The sequence below is a fragment of the Leuciscus leuciscus genome, assembly GCF_965113295.1.
Source record: "Leuciscus leuciscus genome assembly, chromosome: 8".
In the NCBI taxonomy this organism is placed as follows: Eukaryota; Metazoa; Chordata; class Actinopteri; order Cypriniformes; family Leuciscidae; genus Leuciscus; species Leuciscus leuciscus.
This window is the reverse complement of record NC_138732.1, coordinates 25,617,400-25,642,937: the sequence shown is the minus strand read 5'-3', so window position 1 is coordinate 25,642,937 and position 25,538 is coordinate 25,617,400. Positions and strand designations below refer to the sequence as shown.

The following is a 25,538-nucleotide window of genomic DNA, read 5'->3' as shown; positions in this document are numbered from 1 at the left end:
TCCCTTAAGGCCGGTTCAATGCGTTTCTGCTGTTAAAAACGTGAGATGTAGGTCAGAGGAACTGAAAAAAGTGCAAGGTCTAGAGATGCATTTTTAAAAAGTTTAACTTCTTTTACCGTGAAGGCAGCGTTTTAAAATGCTGTGTCATGCTAGAGACGCGAGCGCTATGGTTAAAGGTGCAGTAAGTGATTTATGGGAATCATTGTTGAACACTGTTGATATTTGAAATCAATCCAAACAAACACACCCCTCCTTTCAATGACAGAGTGCATGTCTCTTTATCATAGCTGAAGCGAAAACAAAATAAAGCTTTTGCGAAAAATAAAGTGAACATGATGAACGAACGACAAGGAGGAATAAGAAAGTATTTCTTCAAATCTCTCCCCCCTCATCATAAGTTGATTGGCTGATTGGCTACAAGTGTGTTTTGGTGCTCAGTCCGATCCACTTTCAACAGTGTTTCTGTTCGATATCGCTTACTGCACCTTTAAAGATGCCGTCTAGCATGTTTACAATGAAAGACAACACTTTCTGTGTGATCGGACCCTTAAGTCTTCTCACTCAATTTGTTATTTTGTTGATAAATTAAAACAAATTAGAAAAATGCAAAATGGAAATGTTTTGGACTGAAGTTAGTCCAGTTATTTGTATTAATTGTGTATAATTCTTATTTTTGATTATTATTATACATTTTCCTGTCACACAATAAGGTATTGTGTGGCCATAGATGGACAAAAGGAGAGGGAGACTAGTCTAAGCAGTTTATGCAACAGAGCCCAGGGCAATTTGATAGTCATACCTGTTGTCAATCTCAAAGCCTGACATAAAACTGTTCTCTTGCTTCTTTGACGACTCCTCTGTTTGTGTCTCCAGAGGTCCGATCAGAAGAGAGGAGGATACTGGAGTGGGCCGGCTGTGTTCAGAGCCTCACGGTGGGCATAGCTCCAGTCGTGGTGGTGATAGCCAGCGTGTGCACGTTCACTCTTCACATGGCTCTGGGTTATGATCTCACGGCAGCACAGGTTAAGCCATATTTCTGCTTTTCGCTCTCTATCCGAGACTCCTAAACAACAGCGAACTTGAACTCACAGAGACCTGTTTTCATTTCTGTCACAACGCACAGGCCTTCACCGTTGTTGCTGTTTTCAACTCCATGACCTTTGCTCTAAAGGTCACGCCCTTGGCAGTGCGTGCTTTATCCGAGGGCTCCGTGGCTGTGAAACGATTTCAGGTCAAAAACGCATCCACATCCACACAAGAACCAGAAATGACTGATCTGCCATTATTTACTCGGCCTCATGTTTTTCCAAACATGCATTACTTTCAGTGGAACACAAAAGATACATTTTGAAGAACGTCCAGATGGCTCTTCTCCAGTACAATGAAATAAATAGGGAATGGGATGCCCAAAATGACAATTTTTTTTAATTTAACCCTATAAAGCCTACTGTATCATATTTTATACACAAATGTCTAAGGCCTCTAAATTATCAACATGATCAAAACTTTGCTGAAAAACCTGTTGTTGTAGATATTCAAGCTATCAAAATTGTTGCTTAAGACCAAAACAGTCGCATTTTTATTCTCATCTTCTGCGCCGGAACAACGCATCAACAAAACTCAAACTCTCTCGCTTCTTAAAGGAGACGTGCCAAATATGCATGTATGTCTATGCTGGTGATGTGTGAATTATGGATCAGTGATGTGTGGGTTGCTCGTATCTGCCCCCACATTGTACACAATCTGTTGCATGCTTTCTGTCACCTGATTGATAGCTCATACTTTTTTAACAAGTAAAAGTGCTTTTAATTGTAATTTAGTATAATTCTAAAAATGTCCACTTTTAGATTGTGATACAAGTGTCTTTTACTGATATTTATAAATCAAATGTAAGAATACATTTGCTCAAGATGAACACTCACTGGATTTGAGCAACTTGATTATCCAACATTATTTTTTTTAATCATGTTAAAATGTGAGTATCAAATATGATTGATCAGGCTTTTGAGGAACGGTTTGTTTATCTCGCAATCATCATTATTTTGCATTACGTTTTCAAGTTTAAAAAACCCAATTAAAAAACTACAGAGCTTTGATCATAAAACCAAGCATTTAAATATCATCTTACTAAGACATATTAGGAGATATAGATTGAAATTGATATCTATATTTATAACTTATATTTATATGCATTTCATGTTAGTAGTCTGCTTTACTGTTATAAATGTCTTATTGATTTACATTACAAGCTATCAGAACATATTTTTGCTCAGTTTGGGAGCTCTGAATAAAACTGAGGTGTATTTTTTTCCTCCTTGAGAATGAGCTCCATATTCTCATATATCATAATATGTAGACATACAAGCCTGATGTACCAAATATGATACTAAAGAAAAAACACATACAAACTTTTTCTAAAGGTTCAGTAAACTTTTCCCTTTCAAAACTATTTATTTCATACATCAAGCTTAAAAATCATCACCTCTGCTGTAGTTCTCAAACCTCAATCATGCTCAAATTCACTTTAAATCGACTACTTTTATGCTATTTTTGTGCGCTCTATTCACTTTCATGGAAGAGCAGACTGGACATTATCCAGTATTTCTACTTTTGTGTTCCCAGAATTTCATGTTCAAACAACATGATAGTGAGAATAATTGACAGAATTTGGTAACACTTTAGTTTAGGGTCCAATTCTCACTATTAGCTAGTTTCTTATTAGCATGCATATTACTACGATATTGGCTGTTTATTAAGTCAAGTCAAGTCAAGTCAAGTTTATTTGTATAGCGCTTTTCACAATACAGATTGTATCAAAGCAGCTTCACAGTATTAAATTAAAATAATACAACAAAGTTTGTTTCAAGAGGAATTTATTGATTGATAAAATTAAATTAAATATCCCCAAAATATCCCCAACTGAGCAAGCCAAAGGCAACAGTGGCAAGGAACCGAAAAACTCCATCAAGTGACCTAATGGTGTCCTAAAACTCCATCAGGTGACCTAATGGAGAAAAAAAACCTTGGGAGAACCCAGGCTCAGTCGGGGGCCAGTTCTCCTCTGGCATTTATGAGCTAGAGGCCGGATTGTAGTTTGAACTGTGGGATTATATGAATGCCTGGCTGAAGAGATGCGACTTTAATCTAGTTTTAATCTAGTTTTATTAATACGTATAAAGCACATATTAATGCCTTATTCTGCAGGACCAGATTCTACATCCCTTAATCCGACCCAATACCTATTAACAACTACCTTACTAACTATTAATAAGAAGTAATTAGAAGTTTACTGAGGCAAAAGCCATAGTTAATAGTGAAAATTGGACCCTAATCTAAAGTGTGACCCAGAATTTTTCTTATGGGAGAACTATCCCTTCAAAGTGTTGTTTACCAAACAAGTTTGATGTTCCCGGTGTTAATACCTCCGCTTTTGCCCACAGAAGCTCTTCATGATGGAGGATAGGGAGCTGATCTCGGTCAAAACGGAAGATCCCTATAATGCGGTGGAGTTTAAAGATGCCACACTGGCCTGGGAGAAGACCTGCGGCTCACAGGGAAAAAAGAGCCGAGTTCAGCAGAAAAGAGGAGGAATGAGGAGGCTTTTGAGGAGGGAGAAACTGAGCTTGTACATCAGCACAGAGGAGAGTAAAGGAAAGAGCGAGGAACCCAACGCAGAGCACCTTCTCACACACATGGAGCAGGAGAGCCCGCAGAGCACCATCTCCTCATCCCAGAGCATCCGACCGCCGCTGCACAAAACCCTGCACCGCATAGACCTGAGCATCCGCAAGGTACTGTCATAGGTCATCTGCACATCTTTCCCTTTCCATGTGCGGTTTCACCTTCATTAAGATTTTAATGGGCGGCTCAAACCTTGCCTGCAAGAAAACTGAATAGAGGGCTCCTGTAGTTTTTCAAAACTTTAATTAAACTCACTCTATTTTCACATAATTTTGACGTGATTTGACGGCCTGCTTCCTTCGCTGTGCACCCAGGGCTCACTGGTGGGGGTTTGTGGTGGAGTCGGCAGTGGAAAGAGCTCACTGTTATCTGGTCTCCTGGGACAGGTGAAAAATTACATGCACTACCATTCAAAAGTTTGGGGTCGGATTTTTTTTTTTATTGCTGATGTTTTTATTCAGCAAGTTTGCATTAAATTGATCAAAATAGTCAGTAATGACATTTAAGATGTTACAAGATTCAAATAAATGCCGTTCTTTTAAACTTTCTTTGGAGCTTGACAGCTGTTGTTTTACAGAACAGAGAAGCATTTCACCTTATGAGTTTTACTGAGAAAATAACAGCATATGGGTCTGGCACGGAATTAGAGTAAATAATGGAAAACGTTTATTTTTTATAACCACCCCTTTAACCACCATCAACCAGCCTGGACATAAACCAGCTGGTCTTCTCAGCAGGGTGAAAGCAGATGTATAGGTTTGATTCTTCGCCTTCTGTCTAGATGACCCTTCTCGGCGGCTCAGTAGCTGTAAATGGAGGATTCGCATATGTTGCTCAACAGGCTTGGATCCTCAACGATTCCCTCAGGGAGAACATCCTGTTTGGAAAACAATATGTTGAGGAAAAGTAAGGAGCTTTATCCATGCAAATGTAAGTTGTGCATACAAATGACTTGGGCCTTTCTTCTAAAATTAAACAAGTTTTGTGCTCATCTCTCACCAGGTACAATGCTGTTCTGGAGGCATGCTGTTTATTCCCTGATATTACTGAGCTACCATATGGCGATATGACTGAGGTATAATGCTCCTAATATAATCTCTGTCCTCGACAAACACAATCAAAGTACAAGGTCGTGCAAATCCCACTTGTATTATATCCATATTACTTTTTCAGTTGTAAATAGCCTTGAACAAATGGTGTATAATCATGACTGTGGCTGTAACTGAATTATCTGCTGTAGATAGGAGAGAGAGGAGCCAACCTGAGCGGCGGCCAGCGGCAGAGAGTGAGTCTGGCACGGGCGCTGTACAGCGAGAGACCCATCCTTCTGCTCGATGACCCCCTCAGCGCCGTAGACACTCGTGTGGGCTCACACCTATTCCACAGCGCCATCCGCCCCGCTGCCAAGGGCAGAACTGTCATCTTCGTCACGCACCAACTGCAGGCAAGAGGCTTATGAATGCACGTGATGTACAGCGAGAGAGCATAGACGTATCGCAGACTGGGACAGGTGGCGTCGAACTCGTCCACCAAGTTCCACTGAGAATATATACGTTTTTGAATCGAATGTGGTTCATATGAGAGGCAGTGCTTTATTGTGAAGGCCGTTGTTAGGCAGTCCTTTCAGCCACTATACTTATAATACAGCATGGCTTTAAATGCCTTTTTCCTCTAATAAAAGATTTCTTTATTTATTAAACATTTATTTAAGCCAATACCAATAAGCCTGTTTGTTTATTTAATATGAATACAATTTTATATTGTTTTTATATACCATTCATTTTTATTTTAGTTGAACAAAATGTTAGTTTAGTAAGTTTACGTGCCCAAAATCATATTTAGCTTTTAGTAGCATTTTTATTTCAGTTTTTGTTTTAATCATTTTAGTACTTTATCTTAAACTTATTTTATTTCAGTTAGTTGCCAAGGCAACATTTCAAATTGTCTTTGTTTAATTGTTTTTAAGTTTAAGTTAATTTATTATATTTCAGCTTTATTTCAATTAAGAAATACGATTATTTTAATCATTTCAGTTAACAATAACACTGCCGCTATCTGATACATGGCACATATTTAAATTCTGTTCTGTTTTGTCTAAATAAATGTAAAAAATTAAACACTAAAAATTAAAATTAAACATTTTAAATGCTATAACATTATAATGTGCATTATAACTTTTTTTTTTTTTTTTGCTAAAGATTACTTAAATTAGTTTTAAGTGAGCATTAGATGACGGAAAGGTAACAAATAGAGGAAATGAGCTGCACAATTTAAAATTCAACTATAAATCCAATATTGACTGTTACTAATACATAAAAAAAAAATCTAATATTAGCTGATAACTGATATCAATATGTCATCCCTATTAAAAATATTAAAGACATAAAGATTTCCCTCAACACATTATTTTATTTTATTTTATATCATTATTATTTTGTTATACTTCTACTCTATGATATTATTATGCTTAGATTTAGGTTAATGTAACATAAGGTCTCCTAACTCTGTTTTATGACACTCTACGTCCTTTCCCCCGGGTGTGTTTATTCTGCAGTACTTGCAAGAGTGTGATGAGTTGGTGTTAATGAAGGACGGCCAGATAGCAGAGCACGGCACACACACCCAGCTGATGGAGAAAGGCCGAGACTACGCTGCCCTTTTCAACAGCGTGCAGCAAGAGGTGCGATATGCCGCCTATGGGAAAACACCAGGGTCACACACTCACAAAACATCCTACATCATCCACTGCAAAATTCATGAACCACGGGCTGCAGAGCTGCTGGCTTTGAAATGTTAATTTACGCTGTGTTTTTGTAATTTATTAGTGAATTGATCTGTGGGAGTAACAGCCGAGGGACATTGTCACTGATCTCTGTATTAATGACCCAACAGCCGTTGTTCTGGCTCACTCAGTTGCGGGTTGCTCTTTACCAGGTCTCGCTCTTTCTCTTTATTCTGTTCATCTGTCATCCAGAACCTAGTGAGGAAGAACCTGAAAAACAAGCTGAGGGCAGAGGAGGAGAGCAGCCCGCGGCCCTTTCATGTCAATGATGCAGCCAAGCCGCACGCCGAGAGCAATAAAGGAGGTGAGAGTTGTTTAATCTAGCACTTCTCGGCTGGGTTTGCATTGAATCTACATTGCATTTCAAGTGGTGACTCCATCAACCCATTACCAGTACAAAAAAGTAACAAGAAATTACTTTGGAGTCAAATGTTAAAAATGGCAAAAAACTGTATATGCAGATTTATTAATGTATACAATATATATGTTAATAATATGTTATTATAAATGTTTATATGAATATTATATGTTGATCATTAAAAATGTACTTTAAATTGGCAGTTAACACAAATACATTAACATAACATGACCATGACATAAGCTGAATAGACAAAAATGTGACACAATGTTTACTCTACAACGATGTACTAAAAACGATCCCCATTCACACAGATCTGTGCAAATTACTAAAAAGGCTGTATTATGCATGGCAGGCCAGTAGTTGTCGATGTCACTTTGTCAAGAAACACCCCACGAACACATAATACACATGCGTGAACATGTTATACGCGTACGCATGACGTCGCCCATTTTTACAAATTCCCATTATTGTTGTTTACACGGTCAATAAACCTTGCACTATGAAACCCGTTTTCACAATCTTGCGTTTTCAGGCCATCAAAACGCAATTGTCGCGTAAATGACAGTCCAAAACGTATAACATTTTTCCTTTTTTCAGTTGAAAACGGTGTCGTGCAAACACACCCTTAGCCGCAAATAATTATTTTTTGTCCTTCGAGAGTAAACACAGACGCTCAAACTTTTAAAACAAATCTAGGTCTCGCTCACATTCGTTGATCTGAAATGATGCAAACACAAGCCTAGTTGATACAAACAAACATCCCATGACTGTTATACTTAATATAAACCACCCAGCAAGTAAATTGATCTTTTGTAGTTTGTTCAGATGTTTGGCTAGCCAACTTGTGACCTCTCTTGGAGTCATGGCCTAGCAGTTGAGAAGCGCTGGTTTAATCTGAGAACAACAGTCTGAGTTTAGCTGAGCTAATATTGGTGGATGAGTCACACTTCTTTGTTGTTGTTCTCTGTCTCTTTCTGTTGTTTGATGTGCACCTCACAGAGCAGCTCATGCAGGCGGAGGAAAAGGGGACCGGGGCCGTGGCCTGGCCCGTGTATTCTGCTTACATCAAGGCTGCCGGAGGCCCTCTGGCCTTCATTGTGAACATCCTCCTCTTCCTCTTCACCACAGGCAGTATCGCCTTCAGCAACTGGTGGCTGAGTCACTGGATCAGGCAGGGCAGCGGGGTAAACCAATCTCACTGCTTTGACTTTCTGCCATTTAAAGGGATTGTTCAGCCAACAATAAGAACTCTGTCATCAGTTACTCACCTGCATGACTCTTTCTTCTGTGGAAAACAAAATGAGAATTTCTGATCAGTGTGAATTAATTAACCATCCAATGCACTGGAAAGATCTCACTCAAAATAATAATTAGTTTCCTTGGTTCGTACTTGCTCACACTCTTCAGAGTTTCATAGAAGAAAGTAAGTCTTCACAGGTTTAGAAACGACATAATGGTGAAACAATGATGACAATTTTCCTTTTTGGGTGAATTATTCCTTTAAGGCAAGGCAACGCCAGCTTGAATCACCGACTTTTGGTGCTCAGCTGAAATGAACATCAATCCCGAAACTAATTAGAAGTGCCAGACTCCACACGATTTACTCAGAGGGACAATCACAGCAACAGATGTTGCCGTTAACTCGCATTCTGTAAAATAATTGAGACTGGGACTGGTGCACACAGTTCAGCTTGTATGTTGGGAATCTCTAGGGAAGGATCATGTTTCCAAGGTAATGTTCGTTTGTCCCTGCAGAATTCCTCGCTGCTGCAGGGGAACGAGACCGCCGAGAGCGATAGCATGCGGCTGAATCCGCACATACAGTACTACTCCAGGGTGTACGTCTTATCCATGGGGGCGGCGCTCTTCCTGAAGACCGTGCGAGGGCTGGTGTTCGTCAAGGTAATCTGGAGTTTATTGTCAGCGAAGTTAGCGCATGAGATTCCTCTGTTCAGGCTTCCTGCTGAATTTTTCATCAAACACTTGGGTCCTTGGGCAGATGCATTTCCTCTTTGCTCATGTACTATTCATCACTGCCTGAATCTACCTGAGAGTACCAGGTTAATCTGTCATGGGGGGAATCGCAATTAATGCCTTTTTCCCACAGCGAAACCGATATGTTATTGATATGGTATAGTTTCAGTTTAATTTTCACACTAAATCCTTGCTCTGCAATCCATGACATTGGCAAGTGTCCACTTTTTTTCTCTTTCTCATCCTTTCTGTCTCCTTCATTTTTTTCTGCGGTTTAATTGAAATTGCCTCCAGGCTAAATCCATTTATCTGTCCAGTGTCTTGACTTTGAGCTGGAGGGGTTGTGTGTGCGTGTCCCATCAGGACCCTGTGCCCCCTTCTCCATTAAGCAGACTCGACAGCACATTAGAGAGGTTATGTGTCTGTGTAATTGTGTGCCACTTGTATTCACTAATTCCTCGATGATGGCTAATCTCTTTTACCCGAAGGTAAGATAGCAAATTTGGGAACTTTACATATTCTATTATTGGAATGAATTTGTCCCCTTGTGCCAGAAACCATTAAATCCAAATGTTCTTGCATAAGCATAACATGAGGAATTTTGTTATGAACAGGGATGTAGTGGAGGCTAAAGGCCAATTTATACTTCTGCGTCGAGTGTACGCCGTAGTGTACGTCGTAGGCTACGCACGTAGGCGACGCTGTCGTGAGCATTTATACTTCTGCGAATGTCTCTGTTGCTCTGCAGTTACACCGCCGAAACGCTAGTTGGCGCGGGTGGGTTTTAATGTTCCACTGTGTTTACATTCCTCGCGGCTGTTTTGAGTTTAGGTTTCTACGAGCAATGGCGACTGAAGGAGTCATACAGATGGCTGTATTTCCGCACTTCTTCAAGCAATCTCTCGGTCACTTGGTCTATTTCCATGGCTCTTCACTGGTCTTCGGAATTTAAAAATGGCGGGCGGGCGGTGCAGAGTGCAGAAGATCATTCCGGAAATGCGTAGGAGGAAACGCGATGCTATCCAGCCGACCAATCACAGATCTTGCGGTCCGCGTCGCCGCGACGCGTAGTTACATTTTTGAGGAGGTGCGCGTCAGGGTACGGCGAAGGGTACGACGTATGGTACACGTCAATGCGTATGCTACGCAGTACCTTCTACACGCACCCGACGCAGAAGTATAAATTGGCCTTTAACGCACGTAAACGCCGTTTACGCACCTCCCAAAATTTGGAAATAGCGTTTGCCCACCTCCAAAGTGCGTTTATCCACCTCTAAGTTTCACGTTATTTGAGCGGACTTTGCTTTTCCAGCGCGTGATCGCCGATCGGCACATGATTCGAGCATCCATTTTAACCACAGAGCAGAACGCGCAGCGCGAAAACACGGAGCAGAGAGCGCACACTTGGTGTTTTAAGCCCCCAACAGCGCCTTCCAGGCAGCGAGGGGATGGGTAGGTTTAAGGTTGAGGGTAGGGTTAGCTGCCTCTAAGGAGCCATTGGGGGCTTAAAACACCATCGAGCGCAGCGCGCCGAGTTGAGTAAAGTTGGCAGTAAATTCACAGATTCGAACTTCCCGGGTCAATAACTCGTGAGCTAAACGTTGTTACTACACAAATAACACCTCTTTTTAATCGTAGTAGTGTAGACTAGCTGCTACAACCTATTTTTTCTCAAAACGAGCTTTCCCTCACAGTGGACAAAATACATTGATCTCTATGCGCAGGCGCAGCGAGACGGATCCGAAGGGACCGTCTGCAAAGTGCAAAACCCGAAAACAGTCAATAACTTCACTGTCACACACTATAGTGTCATCAAAATACGTTCACACATCACTGCTGTCCTGATGGTTATACTACAACACTTATTTTGTATAAATATCTTTTTGCATAATTTTTATGATTATTATTTATGAAAAATATTCAATAACTGCACTGTAATTCACTGTATTGTTGCCAAATTCAGTTCACACATCACCGATGTCCTGATGGTTATACTACAACACCTTGGTAGTACCATCAAATGATAGCCTATAGCGATGTCATCAGGATACACATACACCGGTAGGCAGGGGCCCACCTTACCGGGTGACCACGTCGTGGTCCACCAGAATTTATAGTTTACCCACCTCTTTTTTTACCACTACACCACTGGTTATGAAGGCATGTATGTGAGAATATCTGTACTTATGCAACCATGTGTTTATATGTGCTGCAGTTCTACTTCAGGGCAGTGATGACGTTCATCATTTACTACGCCTCATTTGTGTGTTAGATCGTGTTAGATAGTGCTGGGGGTAACGTCATGACTACACTGGATACTATCTGTAGAATGTGCCAAAACTAGACCACTTTCATTCTAATTAAAGAAGCTGTTTTCCTGAGAAGTGCCCTTTGCGGCGTGGCATGTCTAAATGTGCCTACTGTTGATGATGCCTGCTTTCTATTTCTGACGCACTGCACAGCGATCCCAACCACTTTATTTCTCCCTGACTTAAAATGACAAAATGATTTTATTTATATATTAAATGTATTTGTCATACACTATTGTTTAAATCTTTTGGGTCAGTAAGATTTTTTAATGATTTTGAAAGAAGTCTCTTATGCTCAACAAGGCTGTGTTTATTTGATCAAAAATACAGTAAAAAACTGTAATAGGGCAATTCCACGCAAAACTGTCACATCCATAACGCCAACTAAATACCATGGCATTGTGTTTGCGTTATGGATGTGACAGTTTTCCGTGGAATTGCCCAATATTGTGAAATAACTACTTTCTATTCAAATATATATATATTTTTTTTTTTAAATAATTATGTATTCATGTGATGGCAACGCGGAATTTTCAGAAGCCATTACTCCAGTCTTCAGTGTCACATGATCAAAAGAAATCTTGGTATCTTTATTTTACAGTGTTCTTGTTACATGTACTGTTCTTACCATAGTAATAACAGTAAATGGTGCATTATTACATCCAACTAACCCTCAACCAAACCCTAATCCTGTATTAAGTACATGACATGTAATTATTATTACTCAGTACTTAAATATATAATTACACTGTAACAACGACACCTTAAAATAAAGTGTAATTGAAATCTTTTGTAACACTATACGTCTTTACTGTTTGATGCATTCTTGCTGAATAAAAGTATTATTTTCTTTAAAAAACAAAAAACAAAAGCGTATTTGGTATATATTTAAAGGTATAGCGGAGGATCTTTCCAAATTTTAGATAAGACCCGCCCTCTCCACTTTTTGAAAAGTTTGATTGATTCACCAGAATGATTGACAATTAGGAGGACCAATAGTTTAGACTACCCACCAGGAAGTAAAACATCCTCCGCTATACCTTTAATTAGGTTTAATTTGTTGCATCAAAACAAAAGCTGGTGAAATGGTCTCTTGTCCTTTAATTTAAATCATCTATTGTTTCTAACCAGATGTATCGGGGTGTGTCGTCAGGAGGGAATAACTGTGAACATTGTCCTGGGCCCTGTGATGGTGGAGACCCTCGGGGAGTGTGGGTCTTGGGCCCTTTGAATTTTGATCTAATGATCATGATCCTAATACGCAGTGGTATAGTGGTAAATTATGTTTTTTCCGCAAACAAAGCACTACAGTCGCTTTATAAAATTGAGGTTGAACCACTGGAGTCACATGGATTACTTGAATGATGTCTTTACTACCTTTCTGGGGATTTAAAGTGGTAGTTGTGTAGCTGTCAATGAAGGGACAGAAATCTCTCAGATTTCATCAAAATATCTTCATTTGTGTTCAGAAGATGAACGTCTTACAAGTTTTGAACGACATGAGGGTGAATAATTAATGACAGAATTGTAATTTTTGGGTGAACTATCCCTTTAAACCTTTTGCTGTTCTACAAAGTATTTTTTTATACCAGCGTACTGTAAAGCTGTTAACAAAGAAATTCCCCTATTTTACTGTGGCTGAAGTGGATTGATCTTTGCTTAGTGATGTCAGACTCGAGCAGTATTGGTCACTTCCAGTGTAATGTCTCGTCTGGACCTCGCAGAGCTCAGGCAAAAGCATTTCTGTATGCTTGCCAAGGTTTCCCTTCATATAATCTAGCTATTATGGCTGTTTAAATGTTTGTTTACATCCCTGACCTGATTATTTGCATTGTAGACCCTAACTAAAGCATTTTATAGGTTTTTAAATTACCGGCCCATTTATTAGCATTTTTGCTGTGTTCATGCATTATTAACACTGTTGTGTGTGTGTGTGTTGTTGTTGTTGCAGTGCACTGTGCGGGCAGCCTCGGTTCTGCATGATAAACTATTTAAGACTCTACTTCTGAGCCCCATGCGCTTTTTCGACACAACACCCCTGGGACGCATTCTCAACCGATTCTCCAGGGACATGGATGAGGGTGAGGAACCTCTCTCTCTCTTTCTCAGTTCACAAATCCTTTTCAAATGCGGGATGACGGGGGCGTCTCAAAGAGTTTTGATGTCTCGCTCTCTCACACGTTGGCTCTCTATTCTTCCTCTTTGCATAGTTGACGTGAGGCTGGCTATGCAAGCCGAAATGCTGCTCCAGAATGTGACACTAGTGCTGTTCTGTCTGGCAATGGTTGGCATTGTGTTTCCGTGGTTCCTGTTCTCCATCATTCCTTTAGGGGCGTTCCTCTTCATTGTCAACCGAATCTCCAGGTTTGGTCTATCAGATTTATTCAAAGAAACCGATAGTTGAGCTGTGTGAAAGACTGGGAATCAGGCTGATTAATTGACGAATATGTGTTCCAAATCTGCCAAAAATTATGTAGATAAGAAAATTTACTTTTTCTATATATTCATTTTATTATTTTTATTATACAGGTAATAATTTAATTTAAAAAATATGAATTTATTCGTATGTATTAAAGGTTTAGTTCTGTCATTAATTACTCATGTCCAAACCCGTAAGACTTTCGGAACGACATGATGGTGAGTAATTAATAACAGAATTTCGATTATTTTTTTTTTGGTTGAACTATCCCTTTAAGAAAATAGAAACTATTTAGAAAAAATAGAATAAAATATGTTTATATATAAAGATTTTTGAGAGGTACATAAAATAGCTGGAATTTCTAAACATATTTTACATAATATTTGACTATTTTTTATGTTTAAATATGTCAGCAATTTTATGTACCTCTTTAATCTTTATAATGACCACTAGTTCTGGCCATTGTGATACAAAATTTGTTTCTCTCTTTGAAGTGAAATGTGTTCAGATGTGTGCTTTTGCTCTAAAAAGACTACAGAACCACCCTTATGGATGTATTTTCAAAGAATCTGTCTTACGTATCAAAGGCAGGTTTATCCTCATTCACATGGCCTCTTTTTAAGAAAAGTATAATTCATTACTGACATTATTCACAAGCCATGCCTTTTTTATATATGCACTTACAAGCTAAAATTAGGCTAGTTTTTCATCAGTAATGGCCTCTGCCTCTGCCTTACACTGCAGATAGACTCTGCTGTCCTGTCTGCGATAGCGCTGACGTGTGAAAGGCCTCATAAAGCCCCGTATAAATCAGTCCAGAAGCCAGAAAGGACTGCAGCTCAGCCAGGAAGATCCCCTCAGTCTCACTATTATTGTCCCCTGTGGGCCTCCATCTCGCCACTAACCTGTCACATCACAGGCAGTTCTGTGAGCCACAGAGATAAGCAGATGAGATGAGCCAGAGCTTTGATCAAAACTCAGCCGTATATCGCTGCTCATATTCCATGACTGGGTGACTTTTTGTCAGGGACTGAAAATATATATATATATAAATAAATAAATGTACTTTTCCGATTCTCCTTTTTACCCAAAGGGTTCTCATTCGTGAGCTGAAGCGCCTGGAAAATATCAGCCAATCCCCTTTCACCTCTCATATCACCAGCAGTCTGCAAGGACTGTCCACTATCTATGCTTACGGCAGGGGAGCTGACTTCATACACAGGTAATATTCAGACATCATAATGTCCTCCATGACCTTGCAGAACTTTTCACTGAAACGCTGAAGTTATGCTGGGGAAACTTTACTTGAGGTCTTTATGTACCATGGCCCCAGAAGGTATTCTCAAATTTCAAAAAGTCACACTCACAAATGTCATTGCATAAGATAATAATGAAAAATCAAAGACCAATCAAATTTGAGGACTGGAACTAATTGTTTTGTATTGTAATGAAGGTTACAGTTATACACGATTGTACTTAATGAATCCATATATATATGCTACCGCTCAAATTAATAATTATTATTTAAGAAATGAATACTTTTCAGCATGGACACATTAAATTGATCAAAAGTGATGGTAAAGAAGATTTATAATGTTACAAAAGATTTCTATTTCAGATAAATGCTGTTCTTTTGAACTTTCTATTCATTAATCCCTTCCACTTTGGGGCATATTTTGGATTTCCACCTGAATTTGACTAAATGTTCATCCTACACACATAAAGTGAAAGAAATGTAAAATTTGGTGTCACTGTACTGAAAACCCAATGAAGTAATGCTTCATAAGTAATATTGTATGTGTTTTAAGAATCCTGAAAAAAAATCTATCACGGTTTCCACAAAATATTAAGCAGCACAACTGTTTTCAACATTGATAGTAATAAGAAATGTTTCTTGAGCAGCAAATCATCATATTAGAATAATTTCTGAATGATCATGTGACACTGAAGACTAAAGTAATGATGCTGGTATTTCAGCTTTGCATCACAGAAATAATAACATAAACTTAAAATATATTAAAATAGAAACCAGTTATTTTAAATTGTAATAATATTTCACAACATTACTGTATATTTTGATCAAATAAATGCAGCCTTGGTGAGAATAATAGACATCTTTCAAAAACATTAAAAACCGACCACAAATTATATATGTAGATGTATTATACATATATACTGTACAATATTCAAAGTACTATGTTATAAATAAAATTACAAAATGAGGACTTTAGCTAACTATCTGTTCTATTCCACCAGGAATCAAGCTCTGCTTGACACAAACCAAGCGTGTCACTATCTGTTCAGCTGTGCTATGCGTTGGCTGGCTGTTCGTCTGGATCTCATCAGTATTTCTCTCATCACCACTATAGCCCTCCTCATCGTCTTAATGCACGGCAACATTCCCCCTGCCTACGCGGGCCTGGCCATCTCCTACGCTGTACAGGTGCGCTGCTCTCACAGCCGAGTTGGGGACGTCTTGGAAGCTTGTAGGGCAGGACCGCTACTTAGCATTGCTTACTATTGCTCATAATTGTTATTCATTGTCCATTTTCTTTCCCTTCCCATATCCAGCTGACTGGCCTGTTTCAGTTCACCGTGAGGCTCCTTTCTGAAACCGAAGCCCGATTTACCTCAGTGGAGCGGATCAATCATTACATAAAGGTAGAAGCATCTGTGACACATGCGTGCTGGTTGTGTCGATGGCAAATAGAAAGGGACAGACCATTTGTTATTCAACTGACACAGCTCTCACACAAGACAACAGCCCTTTACTTTGCACAGGCCGCTCAGCGGTCAGTGCGCTGCATAGTGAGTCTGCTACAGGCCGCTCAGCAGGCTCCATGGGATGTGTTTATTGCCAGCCAGAACATCATAGCTTATGACACAGCTTGTTTCAGGAGACTTTTATCAAAGCATAACAGTACAGCTGTCTTAGCTGCCGCCCAAGTGGCGGAGAGCATTTTACAGTGATTAATGAAGCCAATAACTCAGTCTCGCTGAGTTCTGAAGGACAAAGTATAAACGTTATACCATTTATTTACTCAGAACCTGGAAAGCGAAGGTCCTCGACAGATTGCCGGATCCTCCGCTCCCGCTTCCAGCTGGCCATCGGGTGGACGAATCACCTTCCAGAATGTAGAAATGCGATATCGGGATGGCCTTCCTCTGGTTCTGAAGAATCTCTCCTTTAGCGTTCTTCCAGAGGAGACCGTAGGGATAGTTGGCAGAACGGGCTCAGGTACACTTGTCTACTTGACTTTTTTTATCCTATCAGATGCTGTTTGTGTTCATCTGTACTGCGAGTCATATTACTGGTGGAGGAAATAGATTGTGACACAGGTTGGTTGTTTTTTCAGGGAAATCTTCACTGGGTGTTGCACTCTTCAGACTAGTGGAGCTCAGCTGTGGATCAATCATCATTGATGGTGTCAACATCGCTCACATTGGTCTGGAGGACTTGAGGAGCAAGCTGTCTGTCATCCCCCAAGAGCCGGTTCTTTTCATTGGTACTGTCAGGTACGGTCCACGTCACTTTACTAAAACTAGCCATGTGCTTTCAGCTGAAGTCCTGAAGTCAAAATGATGCAGTTCACTTCCTTCAGTGTGAAAGTTACACTACATTTTATCCATGTGGAATTGATCAGATTGTGAAAAAGCGGACATTGCATACCAGAATGGAGGGCCAAAACAAAGGCTCTGTTTACACCTCGTGTTAAGATGCGTTTTGTTCGGTCGGATCACATGTAGACGAGGGAGAGACATTCCTGTTTACACCTGGTGTTTTAATCCATCTCTTTTGTCCACTTTCAACCACTTCTGTCCTGATTTCTTCGAGGTGGAGTGTCTATGGGCGGGTAAATGTATGTGTTTTTTTCAGATCTTTTGATCTAAAGGACAAAATAAGCTCACACAATTTACATATGAACGCACTGAAGACGACAGAAAAAGACACAGAGAACAGCAGATTTAGTTTCTGATCTGACACCCATAAGATCAGGAATGTTAGAAATGAGGGGAAACATCCTAAGAACATTGTGCTCATTGTGCACAGTTTAAATCCCATCTGGCAAGCACGCTTCCCATAATGTTTACGAGTTAGGTCAGTAGGCGGAGAGTAGGAGATCTTTTGTGGCTGTTCAAACATATTCAGCCACATGAACGTTTACAATACGAAAGCAGTCCGGTCTAATGCGTTTTCAACTCCCTCTGGAAGTGGTCAAAAGTGGACAAGCTCCAAACATTTTAGAACCCTGCTTATGCCTGTATTTTGTGTCGTCCACTTGTGATCCGATCAACCAAATACCAGCTGTAATACCAGCTGTAAACAGTGCCTAAGTAATTTCAGAAGTTGAGCAAAATCAGCAAATAATTATGTTTTGACGAAAGATTGCAAAGACAAGCATTTTTTTTCTTTGGAATAACACGCACTTGATGAATCGTGCACAGTAAGGGTCAGTTTATGGTGACCATGTGGACTAAGTTGCTTAATCTCAACTTCAGATCAAATCTGGATCCTTGGGATCACTATACTGATGCACAGATCTGGGAAGCACTGGAGAAAACGCACATTAAGGACATGGTGAGTACGTTTTGGAATTATTTTCCAAAGGCTAATGTCTTTGAGTAGCTGTGCCTTAGAGGTTGTAATGTGTTGATTTGGTTTCAGGTTAGCCAGTTGCCCAATTCACTACATTCAGAGGTGACAGATAATGGAGAGAACTTCTCAGTGGGAGAGAGACAACTTCTATGTGTGGCCAGAGCTCTTCTAAGACACAGCAAGGTAACTGTTAGGATTAACTGGATTAACTCCTGAACACTTCTTCTCAGCTCTGCTCTTTAATTAACTACCAATTGGTCATGCAGAAGCAAACGAACATGTTTAAAATGTATTAATATTACCAGAAAACTATATTGTGATTAAGTTCTTATCACCAACATTTTGTCACAAAACACATTGTGATTGGCTCAAGCCATGTTTATCTTCTTTTCAAGTGATCCCATATTTAGTGACGCATTTTCTTTTAATTTTCTTATGTGGTGGCATACATGCACCCAAAAATGAAAATGATGTCATAATTTTCTCACCCTCATGTCATTCAAAACTTGTATGACTTTCTTTCTTCTGTGGAACATATAACCTATTTTGAAGAATGTTGTCAACCAAACAGGTTTACACTTTAAAATTGATAAACCGGTTTATGTTGCTGCCCTAACTCTATTTGATCATATGATCAGTTGCAGTATAATATTTGCATCATTGTTTGTCTCCTGCTGTTGAGAAGCACTGATCTACAATTCTGGTGAATCTCAGCTGTTGTAAAATGGTGAAACATTGCCACCACATGGCAGACAGTGAATGACTATTGCTAGTATAACATTTTATCCAATCCTTTCTTTTTGTTTTTTAAACTTGCCGATCATGTAATCCTGGGAAGCTTTGCACAAAATGTGCAATGATATCAGAAAGGGATATGATGTAACTGTCTGTACAGAATCCTCACAGGGAATTATATCAGGAATTACATCTGATCTGTGACACTTAAGCAGTTCGCTCAGTTTAATAATCCTCTTCTGGGAAAAATTAGACTAGTGGTTCTTCAACCTTTTTGACTCCAAGACCCTCCATTGTCCACAACAATATTAGAAGAAACAAAACTCTAGTTTAAAAAAAACAACAACTTATTTTAATCTATTAGTACTCCTTGTTTCTGTAAATTCTGTAAAATATATATATATATAATTAAAATAACGACATCAGGATTCCAGAAGTTTAGGAACTGAATGTTCTTGTTAACCAATGAATTTACGTGACTCTTACAGTTGTTCATGATTTACTGGATAAGGATTAAAATGATTTTTAAATATATTTTTTAATCAAAATTTCTTCTAAATAAAATATCAAAAGTCATTGTGAAGCTCTCTTAGTGAGATCTCTTAGAGGTCTCTTAGTGACCCCTGTTTGAGAACCAGACTTTACTTTGATTTAGACTTTACAGTTTAAATAATAAACACATTTTTACTGAATTATTTGTGTATGTTCTTGAACAAAAATGAAAGACTATTGTCAATCAATATGTCCTGCCCCAGCTTACTGTTCCAATAAGACATATGGAAAGAAAACTGTACCCCGATGAGCCAGAACATTATGACCACCTGCCTAATATGTTGTTGGTCCTCTGCGTGCTGCCCAAACAGCTTCGCCCCACCGAGGCATGGACTCTACCAGACTCCTGAAGGTGTCCCACGGATCAAAGTTGTTGGTCCAGCACATCCCAGAGATGCTCAATTGGATTGAGATCTGGGGAATTTGGAGGCCAGTGCATCGCCTCTTTATCGTGGTCCTCAAACCATTCCTGAACAATGTGTGGCAGGGTGCATTATCCTGCTGAAAGAGGCCACTTCCACCAGGGAACAGCATTGTCCTGAAGGGGTGTACCTGGTCTGCAACAATGTTTAGGTATGCTGCACATGGCTAATTGACGTCCACCACATGAATGGCCAGACCTAGGGTCGCCCAGCAGAACATTGCACAGAGCATCACACTCCCTCCACCAGCTTGTCAGTGTCCCACAGTGTATCCCGGTGCCATCACTTCCCCAGGTAAACGGCACACACGTACATGGCCGTACATATGAAGAATAAAAAACGAGACTCATTGGATCAGGTGACCCTCTTCCACTGCACCACTGCATCGATGAGCCTTGGATGCCCTACATCCCCGGTTTTTGGTTTGTCCCTCCTCGGACCAATGCTGGTAAATTCTCACCACTGCTGACCGGGATCAACCCACAAGCCTTGCCGTTTCAAAGATACTCTGACCCAGTCGCCTTGCCATACAGTTTAGCCCTTATCAAAGTTGATCAGATCTTTATTCCTGACCATTTCTCCTGTATCCAACATGAGAACTGATTGTTCACTTTCCTTCTAATCTACCCAGACCTTAAAGGCCCACTGAAGAGCCTTGAAACGCACAGCATTATTCAATGAGTTGACGTAATTTAAATAGGAAGACAGAAAGAGACATATCGAGTAGCCCCTCCCCCCTTTAATCAATAGCGATTTGTTTGTATCACAGCTTGGCAAAGCTGTAGTTGACAGCTTATAACAGTCTAATAGATTTCCCCTTTAAATTTAATATGAAACTGTTACTAAAGCAAAACAGTGAACATAATTATGTTGAGGATGTGTATTTATGTTGGTGAATGGCACCGGTGTTATCTCTTCTACATCCTCAGTGCTGTTTCTAATGCTTAGTCTGTCTAACCGTTTTTCCTCCTAACTCCTCCATCACTTTAAAATATAGCATTCTGTGTAGAATTCAGATGGGTCTGATTTGTTGGTGATCTGCGCCGACTCTGTGCTCTTGTGTCTCTGGACCGAAGCACTCATTGTGTGAACCACTCATTGGCGGTTCAGTGACACCAATGTGAAACCAGACTTCATATTTACACTGTCTGAATCGTTCCATATCCCCCCCCCCCCCATGCAATTAGCTAACATCATGTATTCATTTAAGGCAGAAACAATGAGCTAAATAAAGTAATTATTATAAGTTGTGGACATAATGATTACAATATATAGAAAATCTGGCAGTGGTGCATGTTGATTCAGAGTTGGCATCATCTGATGTCCTGTCAAGAGTTGGTGCCGTCTCTTCATAGGTGTTGAGTCTTCTGAAGTCTTCATAAGAGGCTGGAGACTGGAGCTGGCGTAGATGATCAACAAGACTGGTCATAATGTTTTGGCTCATCAGTGTAGGACCATTTCATGGGGTGTTGAAATGAAGAAGAAATGAGAAGAATGAGTTTGATTATAACATTGATGATCACAAACTTGTGCTGTATGTGTATTTCAGATCCTACTCTTAGATGAGGCAACAGCTGCTATCGACACAGAGACAGACCGCCTCATACAGGAAACTATCCGCAGCTCTTTCAGCGGCTGCACCACTCTAGTGATTGCCCATCGTCTCAACACTGTGCTGAACTGTAACAGGATCATGGTCCTGGACCAGGGGCAGGTGGGTCTCCACTTTCATCTGCTGTTGTTTTAATGAAAATCATACAGTGAACCCAAAGGGACAGCGTTAGTAGAACATGTTCATGCTCCAAAGGTTCAGCTTTCAGTCTCAAATTAGATAAATGTGTTAACTCTTTAAAAAAGCAGAATGGTGTTAAACTTTTAATTCTATATAAACACAATGTATATCCACAGAGAGCTGTCAAAAACATTAACATGCAATTAAAGTGTTCTTCTGACTAACTTGATTGTTTTAAGAAAAGCTTAATGAGTCATTTGTTTAGAGATTGCACTTGGTTTGATATATTGCATCAAAAAACTGCCTAGATGTATATTTTATGGACTATAAACAGTAAATATAGACACAGTTATGTTCATGTAACATCTTATCATCTTTGAAATAGATTTTGGAGTTTGACACCCCTTCAAACTTGCTGGCCAATGAAAACTCATGTTTCCATGACATGATGGTGGCAGCAGAAGAAACGCTCACCTGTAAGAACTAAGCAGGCGTTGAGCACACGGACCCTCTGCTCAACGAAACATTCAGAGAGGACGAGAGGCCCTCCAACCTGCTGCTGAGAAGATTTATACCAGATGCAGAGTTCAAATCCTTCAAGCTGCTGAATCTGAGATTTTCTGTTTGTTTGTTATACTTTAAGATAATGATAATGTTGTTGTTCGCACACTTAGAGATTTTGAGTTCATACGGTATATGATGTCTCGAAGGACAGCTTTCCAATGGAAACATTTATGTTAATGGCACTTTATTTTTGTTAAAACGCCAGAGAGGCGTCCTGACTCTTGCCGTCAGACAAGTGTTGATTGAGGGCATTTCTCATGCTGGACTAGATCTTCTGCCTGTGTTTGGTAGAAGTAAATTTAGCACACTGATAAATGTAATTTATTTACGTTTTCATTTATTTGCTTTAATTCATGTTGGGCTCTATAATGTATGCAAGATATGTATTGACCATAAGGTGTTATTGAATTGCCTTAGATGTATCTGATGTTTTCATGCAAATGAATCCAACCAAAGATGACATTCAAATCAGTCACACATATCAATCATTCCAGAGATCAGCACCAAAAAAAGAGAAATGTGTTTTATTTTCATTATTCTTATTTTGTTGTTGTTGTTGTCACTCATATTGTGTAAGTTATGTGCCTCTGCTGTTATATATTTGATGGATATCTGTCAAAAGCATTGTGCAATTAAGTGTTTTAGAGAGAAAAATGTGCAATGTGATTTCTTATAATAATTCATCAAGACAGTGCTATTTTTATTTGTATTCTAAGAGCATATTTCTGTTATCTGACAATTTTCTCAACAAAAATTCTAAAAACAATCCCTTAGATTCTTGAGGAGTGCCTGTACTTCTTCATATAAAGACTTCACTCTTCACTCATGATCTCTTCAGGAATGATTGACAGTTGTTTGTATTTTCCAAGGTGAATTGCACAGGTACCTGGATTATACAGGGATTTGGATCTATAGGCCTTAGGCAGTCTATTTTTTATTATTATTATTATATTTTTTAAAATAAATGTATGCCACACCGTGCAGTATCTGTTAATCTTGGAAATATGAAGATAAATACAAAACAGTTCACAAGCCTAGATATGTTAATCAATAAGAGTTGCCTTGTTCTTTAAGATCCAGAGATTATACGTTTGTGGTTGTTGAACACTTGATATATGATTGTTATAAAAATGTTTTATTGAATAAAAAGTATATTTATACATTTAACTGCTTTGTGTGTAAGACCTTTGTCAGAGTTGAAAGATAAAGAATATTTTTTTAAATTTCAATGTAATTTTGTTCCTGCGTGCACTTAAACACCATTAAGATTGTTTTCTTTTCTTTTTTTTTATATGACACTTTATATAAAGAAAAACGTAATATAAACATTTCATAGGAAAAAATATTAATATTTCATGGTTCTCACTTTGGACTTTTATCATCCTAAGCAGTAATACACATGTAGTCTCACGCATTTTCATTTGCCTATTGTCACTCATCTAATAAAAAAACACAACACGAAACAAAATAACTACAACGACGCTGCAGGAGCTCTAGATCGAACACATAAAGTCCTTATAATCAAAGAAGTACATTATTTTGTCCTGAAGGGACTTTTATGTTGTCTTGTATTTTCCCATCAATCCGTCGGAGCGGAAGCATCGGTGAGGCTGCGGAGCTCTAGCCGCAGCAGCAGCGCTCAGGATCGGCCACACACCGGGCTGACATGCCGCGGGGATGATGGCTGCCTTTGGCATTCTGAGCTACGAACACAGGCCTCTTAAACGGCCCAGACTCGGTCCCCCGGACGTCTATCCACAGGACCCGAAGCAAAAGGAGGTTAGGCCACTTTCCCTCTTCCTCTCTAGCCACATTTAACGTTTAAATAGGGAATAACAGAGTGTTTTTTCAGGGATGTAAAGACGAGGCCCTGCCGTCTGCTAACGACCAATAACAATGAACCGAACGGCTCGACTTGCTGAATAGAAAAACATAATTTATTGCCTCAGATTATTTCGGTCTTCATCTTTAGCTGTTGTTGCAGATGGCTAGAGAGACAAAGGGGATATTTTATTAGTGAAACTCCGCTTTAAAAATGACGTAAGGATCTATATTTATCGAGCTTTTTGTTTAAAGCCACTTTCATCGTCGCAGTGCCATTTAAAAAGCGCGTCATATGAAATGTACGATTGCTAATAATCATTATTTTGTGTTTTTATAATGAATGAATAAGTATTTGCAATCAATAAAGCTTTGTTTAAGATGTAAACAATCCCAATAGCCTGTTAGTACTGTCGGGGTGTTTATGTTTGTTGACAACTGCTCGTGGATTGAAGTGTTTGTCATGGATGTGTTTTAAAACCTAGCGAGCTGTTTAGATAGGCAACTTTTGTGGGCATCATTGCCTCGTTCAGAATTTTGTATATTAATGATGTATGCATGCAAAAACGATGTACGTGCCTATGATGCCTATAAATGGTTTCCAGGTTACGTTAGACACAACCATTATAGCACAAACGGATTAAGACTGTTGTCAAGAAGAGAGAAGCAAAAGAATGAGTGCGTGTGTATATATATATATATATATATATATATATATATATATATATATATATATAATATATATTATGTATGTGTGTATGTATGCATGTATGTGTGTGTGTGTGTGTGTGTGTGTGTGTGGATTGCATCACAAATTTTTCAGCATTGCATGTGATTTCTTATACTTGTGCCTGCAGATTTTTCAGTCTGAATTCAGTTTGTCGTCTTGATGAATTTTGAGCTCTCATAAGGATGGAGGACTGATTAACTCTGATTAACTGGCGCTTGATTAACTCTCCTGCGCACTGTAATGAGATATGCATGTAGTAACTGAAACTATCACTCTCTCGTTTATTAGGATGAGTTGACGGCATTGAACGTCAAGCAAGGATTTAACAACCAGCCGGCTGTTTCAGGCGATGAGCATGGCAGCGCTAAAAATGTCAATTTCAACCCTTCAAAGGTAAGATTATCAATTCATTCAGAGGTCAATTGCATGCATGCATTTTATTACAGTCTCATCCTCATTCATTTACACTGGGGATTCCTGTTTCCGTCTGCTTTTCAGATCAGCTCAAACTTCAGCAGCATCATCGCAGAGAAGTTACGCTGCAACACATTTCCAGACACTGGGAAGAGGAAGCCGCAGGTCAATCAGAAGGACAATTTCTGGCTCGTCACAGCCAGGTCACAGAGCTCCATTAATAATTGGTTCACGGACTTGGCCGGGACCAAACCCCTAACTCAGCTTGCTAAAAAGGTTCGCTTTTGCCTTGTTCCTTTTTGTGAGCTCTGAACAGATCACTTGTTGTATTTCCCTAATATGTTAATAGCGCACAAACCTCTGAGCATTACAGTTTTTCGAAGGTAGGAGGTCAAATGCTCTTTTCTTGGGGTTTGCATTAGTCTAATTGCTGTGTGTGTGTGTG

The 25,538-nt window shown here is 39.4% G+C and overlaps 2 protein-coding genes across 14 annotated transcripts in view; both read left to right on the top strand.

Moving 5' to 3' along the window:
• The window catches only part of LOC309504560 (ATP-binding cassette sub-family C member 5), a 41,188-nt gene extending 17,893 nt beyond the window's left edge, over nt 1-23,295 (top strand). For all 3 annotated transcript variants that reach the window (XM_082177712.1, XM_082177711.1, XM_082177713.1), the window contains 22 exons: nt 874-1,022; nt 1,124-1,231; nt 3,441-3,791; nt 3,996-4,067; nt 4,463-4,587; nt 4,684-4,756; nt 4,922-5,125; nt 6,236-6,361; nt 6,656-6,767; nt 7,824-8,008; nt 8,580-8,726; nt 13,059-13,188; nt 13,318-13,471; nt 14,620-14,748; nt 15,783-15,969; nt 16,098-16,187; nt 16,572-16,764; nt 16,883-17,042; nt 18,027-18,105; nt 18,193-18,306; nt 21,382-21,546; nt 21,950-23,295. In XM_082177712.1, coding sequence (XP_082033838.1) covers nt 874-1,022; nt 1,124-1,231; nt 3,441-3,791; nt 3,996-4,067; nt 4,463-4,587; nt 4,684-4,756; nt 4,922-5,125; nt 6,236-6,361; nt 6,656-6,767; nt 7,824-8,008; nt 8,580-8,726; nt 13,059-13,188; nt 13,318-13,471; nt 14,620-14,748; nt 15,783-15,969; nt 16,098-16,187; nt 16,572-16,764; nt 16,883-17,042; nt 18,027-18,105; nt 18,193-18,306; nt 21,382-21,546; nt 21,950-22,051 — 3,155 coding nt within the window. In that variant the 3' untranslated portion in view covers nt 22,052-23,295. The remainder of the gene's footprint in view (nt 1-873; nt 1,023-1,123; nt 1,232-3,440; nt 3,792-3,995; nt 4,068-4,462; nt 4,588-4,683; nt 4,757-4,921; nt 5,126-6,235; nt 6,362-6,655; nt 6,768-7,823; nt 8,009-8,579; nt 8,727-13,058; nt 13,189-13,317; nt 13,472-14,619; nt 14,749-15,782; nt 15,970-16,097; nt 16,188-16,571; nt 16,765-16,882; nt 17,043-18,026; nt 18,106-18,192; nt 18,307-21,381; nt 21,547-21,949) is intronic.
• A 416-nt stretch (nt 23,296-23,711) lies between these two features.
• med12 (mediator complex subunit 12) overlaps nt 23,712-25,538 on the top strand; it is a 33,730-nt gene continuing 31,903 nt past the window's right edge. For all 11 annotated transcript variants that reach the window (XR_014208123.1, XM_082177698.1, XM_082177697.1 and 8 more), the window contains exons 1-3: nt 23,712-23,907; nt 24,968-25,072; nt 25,178-25,369. Coding sequence is in view for 10 of the 11 variants with exons in the window: in XM_082177698.1 (XP_082033824.1) it covers nt 23,806-23,907; nt 24,968-25,072; nt 25,178-25,369 (399 nt within the window). In the remaining variant the exon portion in view is untranslated. The remainder of the gene's footprint in view (nt 23,908-24,967; nt 25,073-25,177; nt 25,370-25,538) is intronic.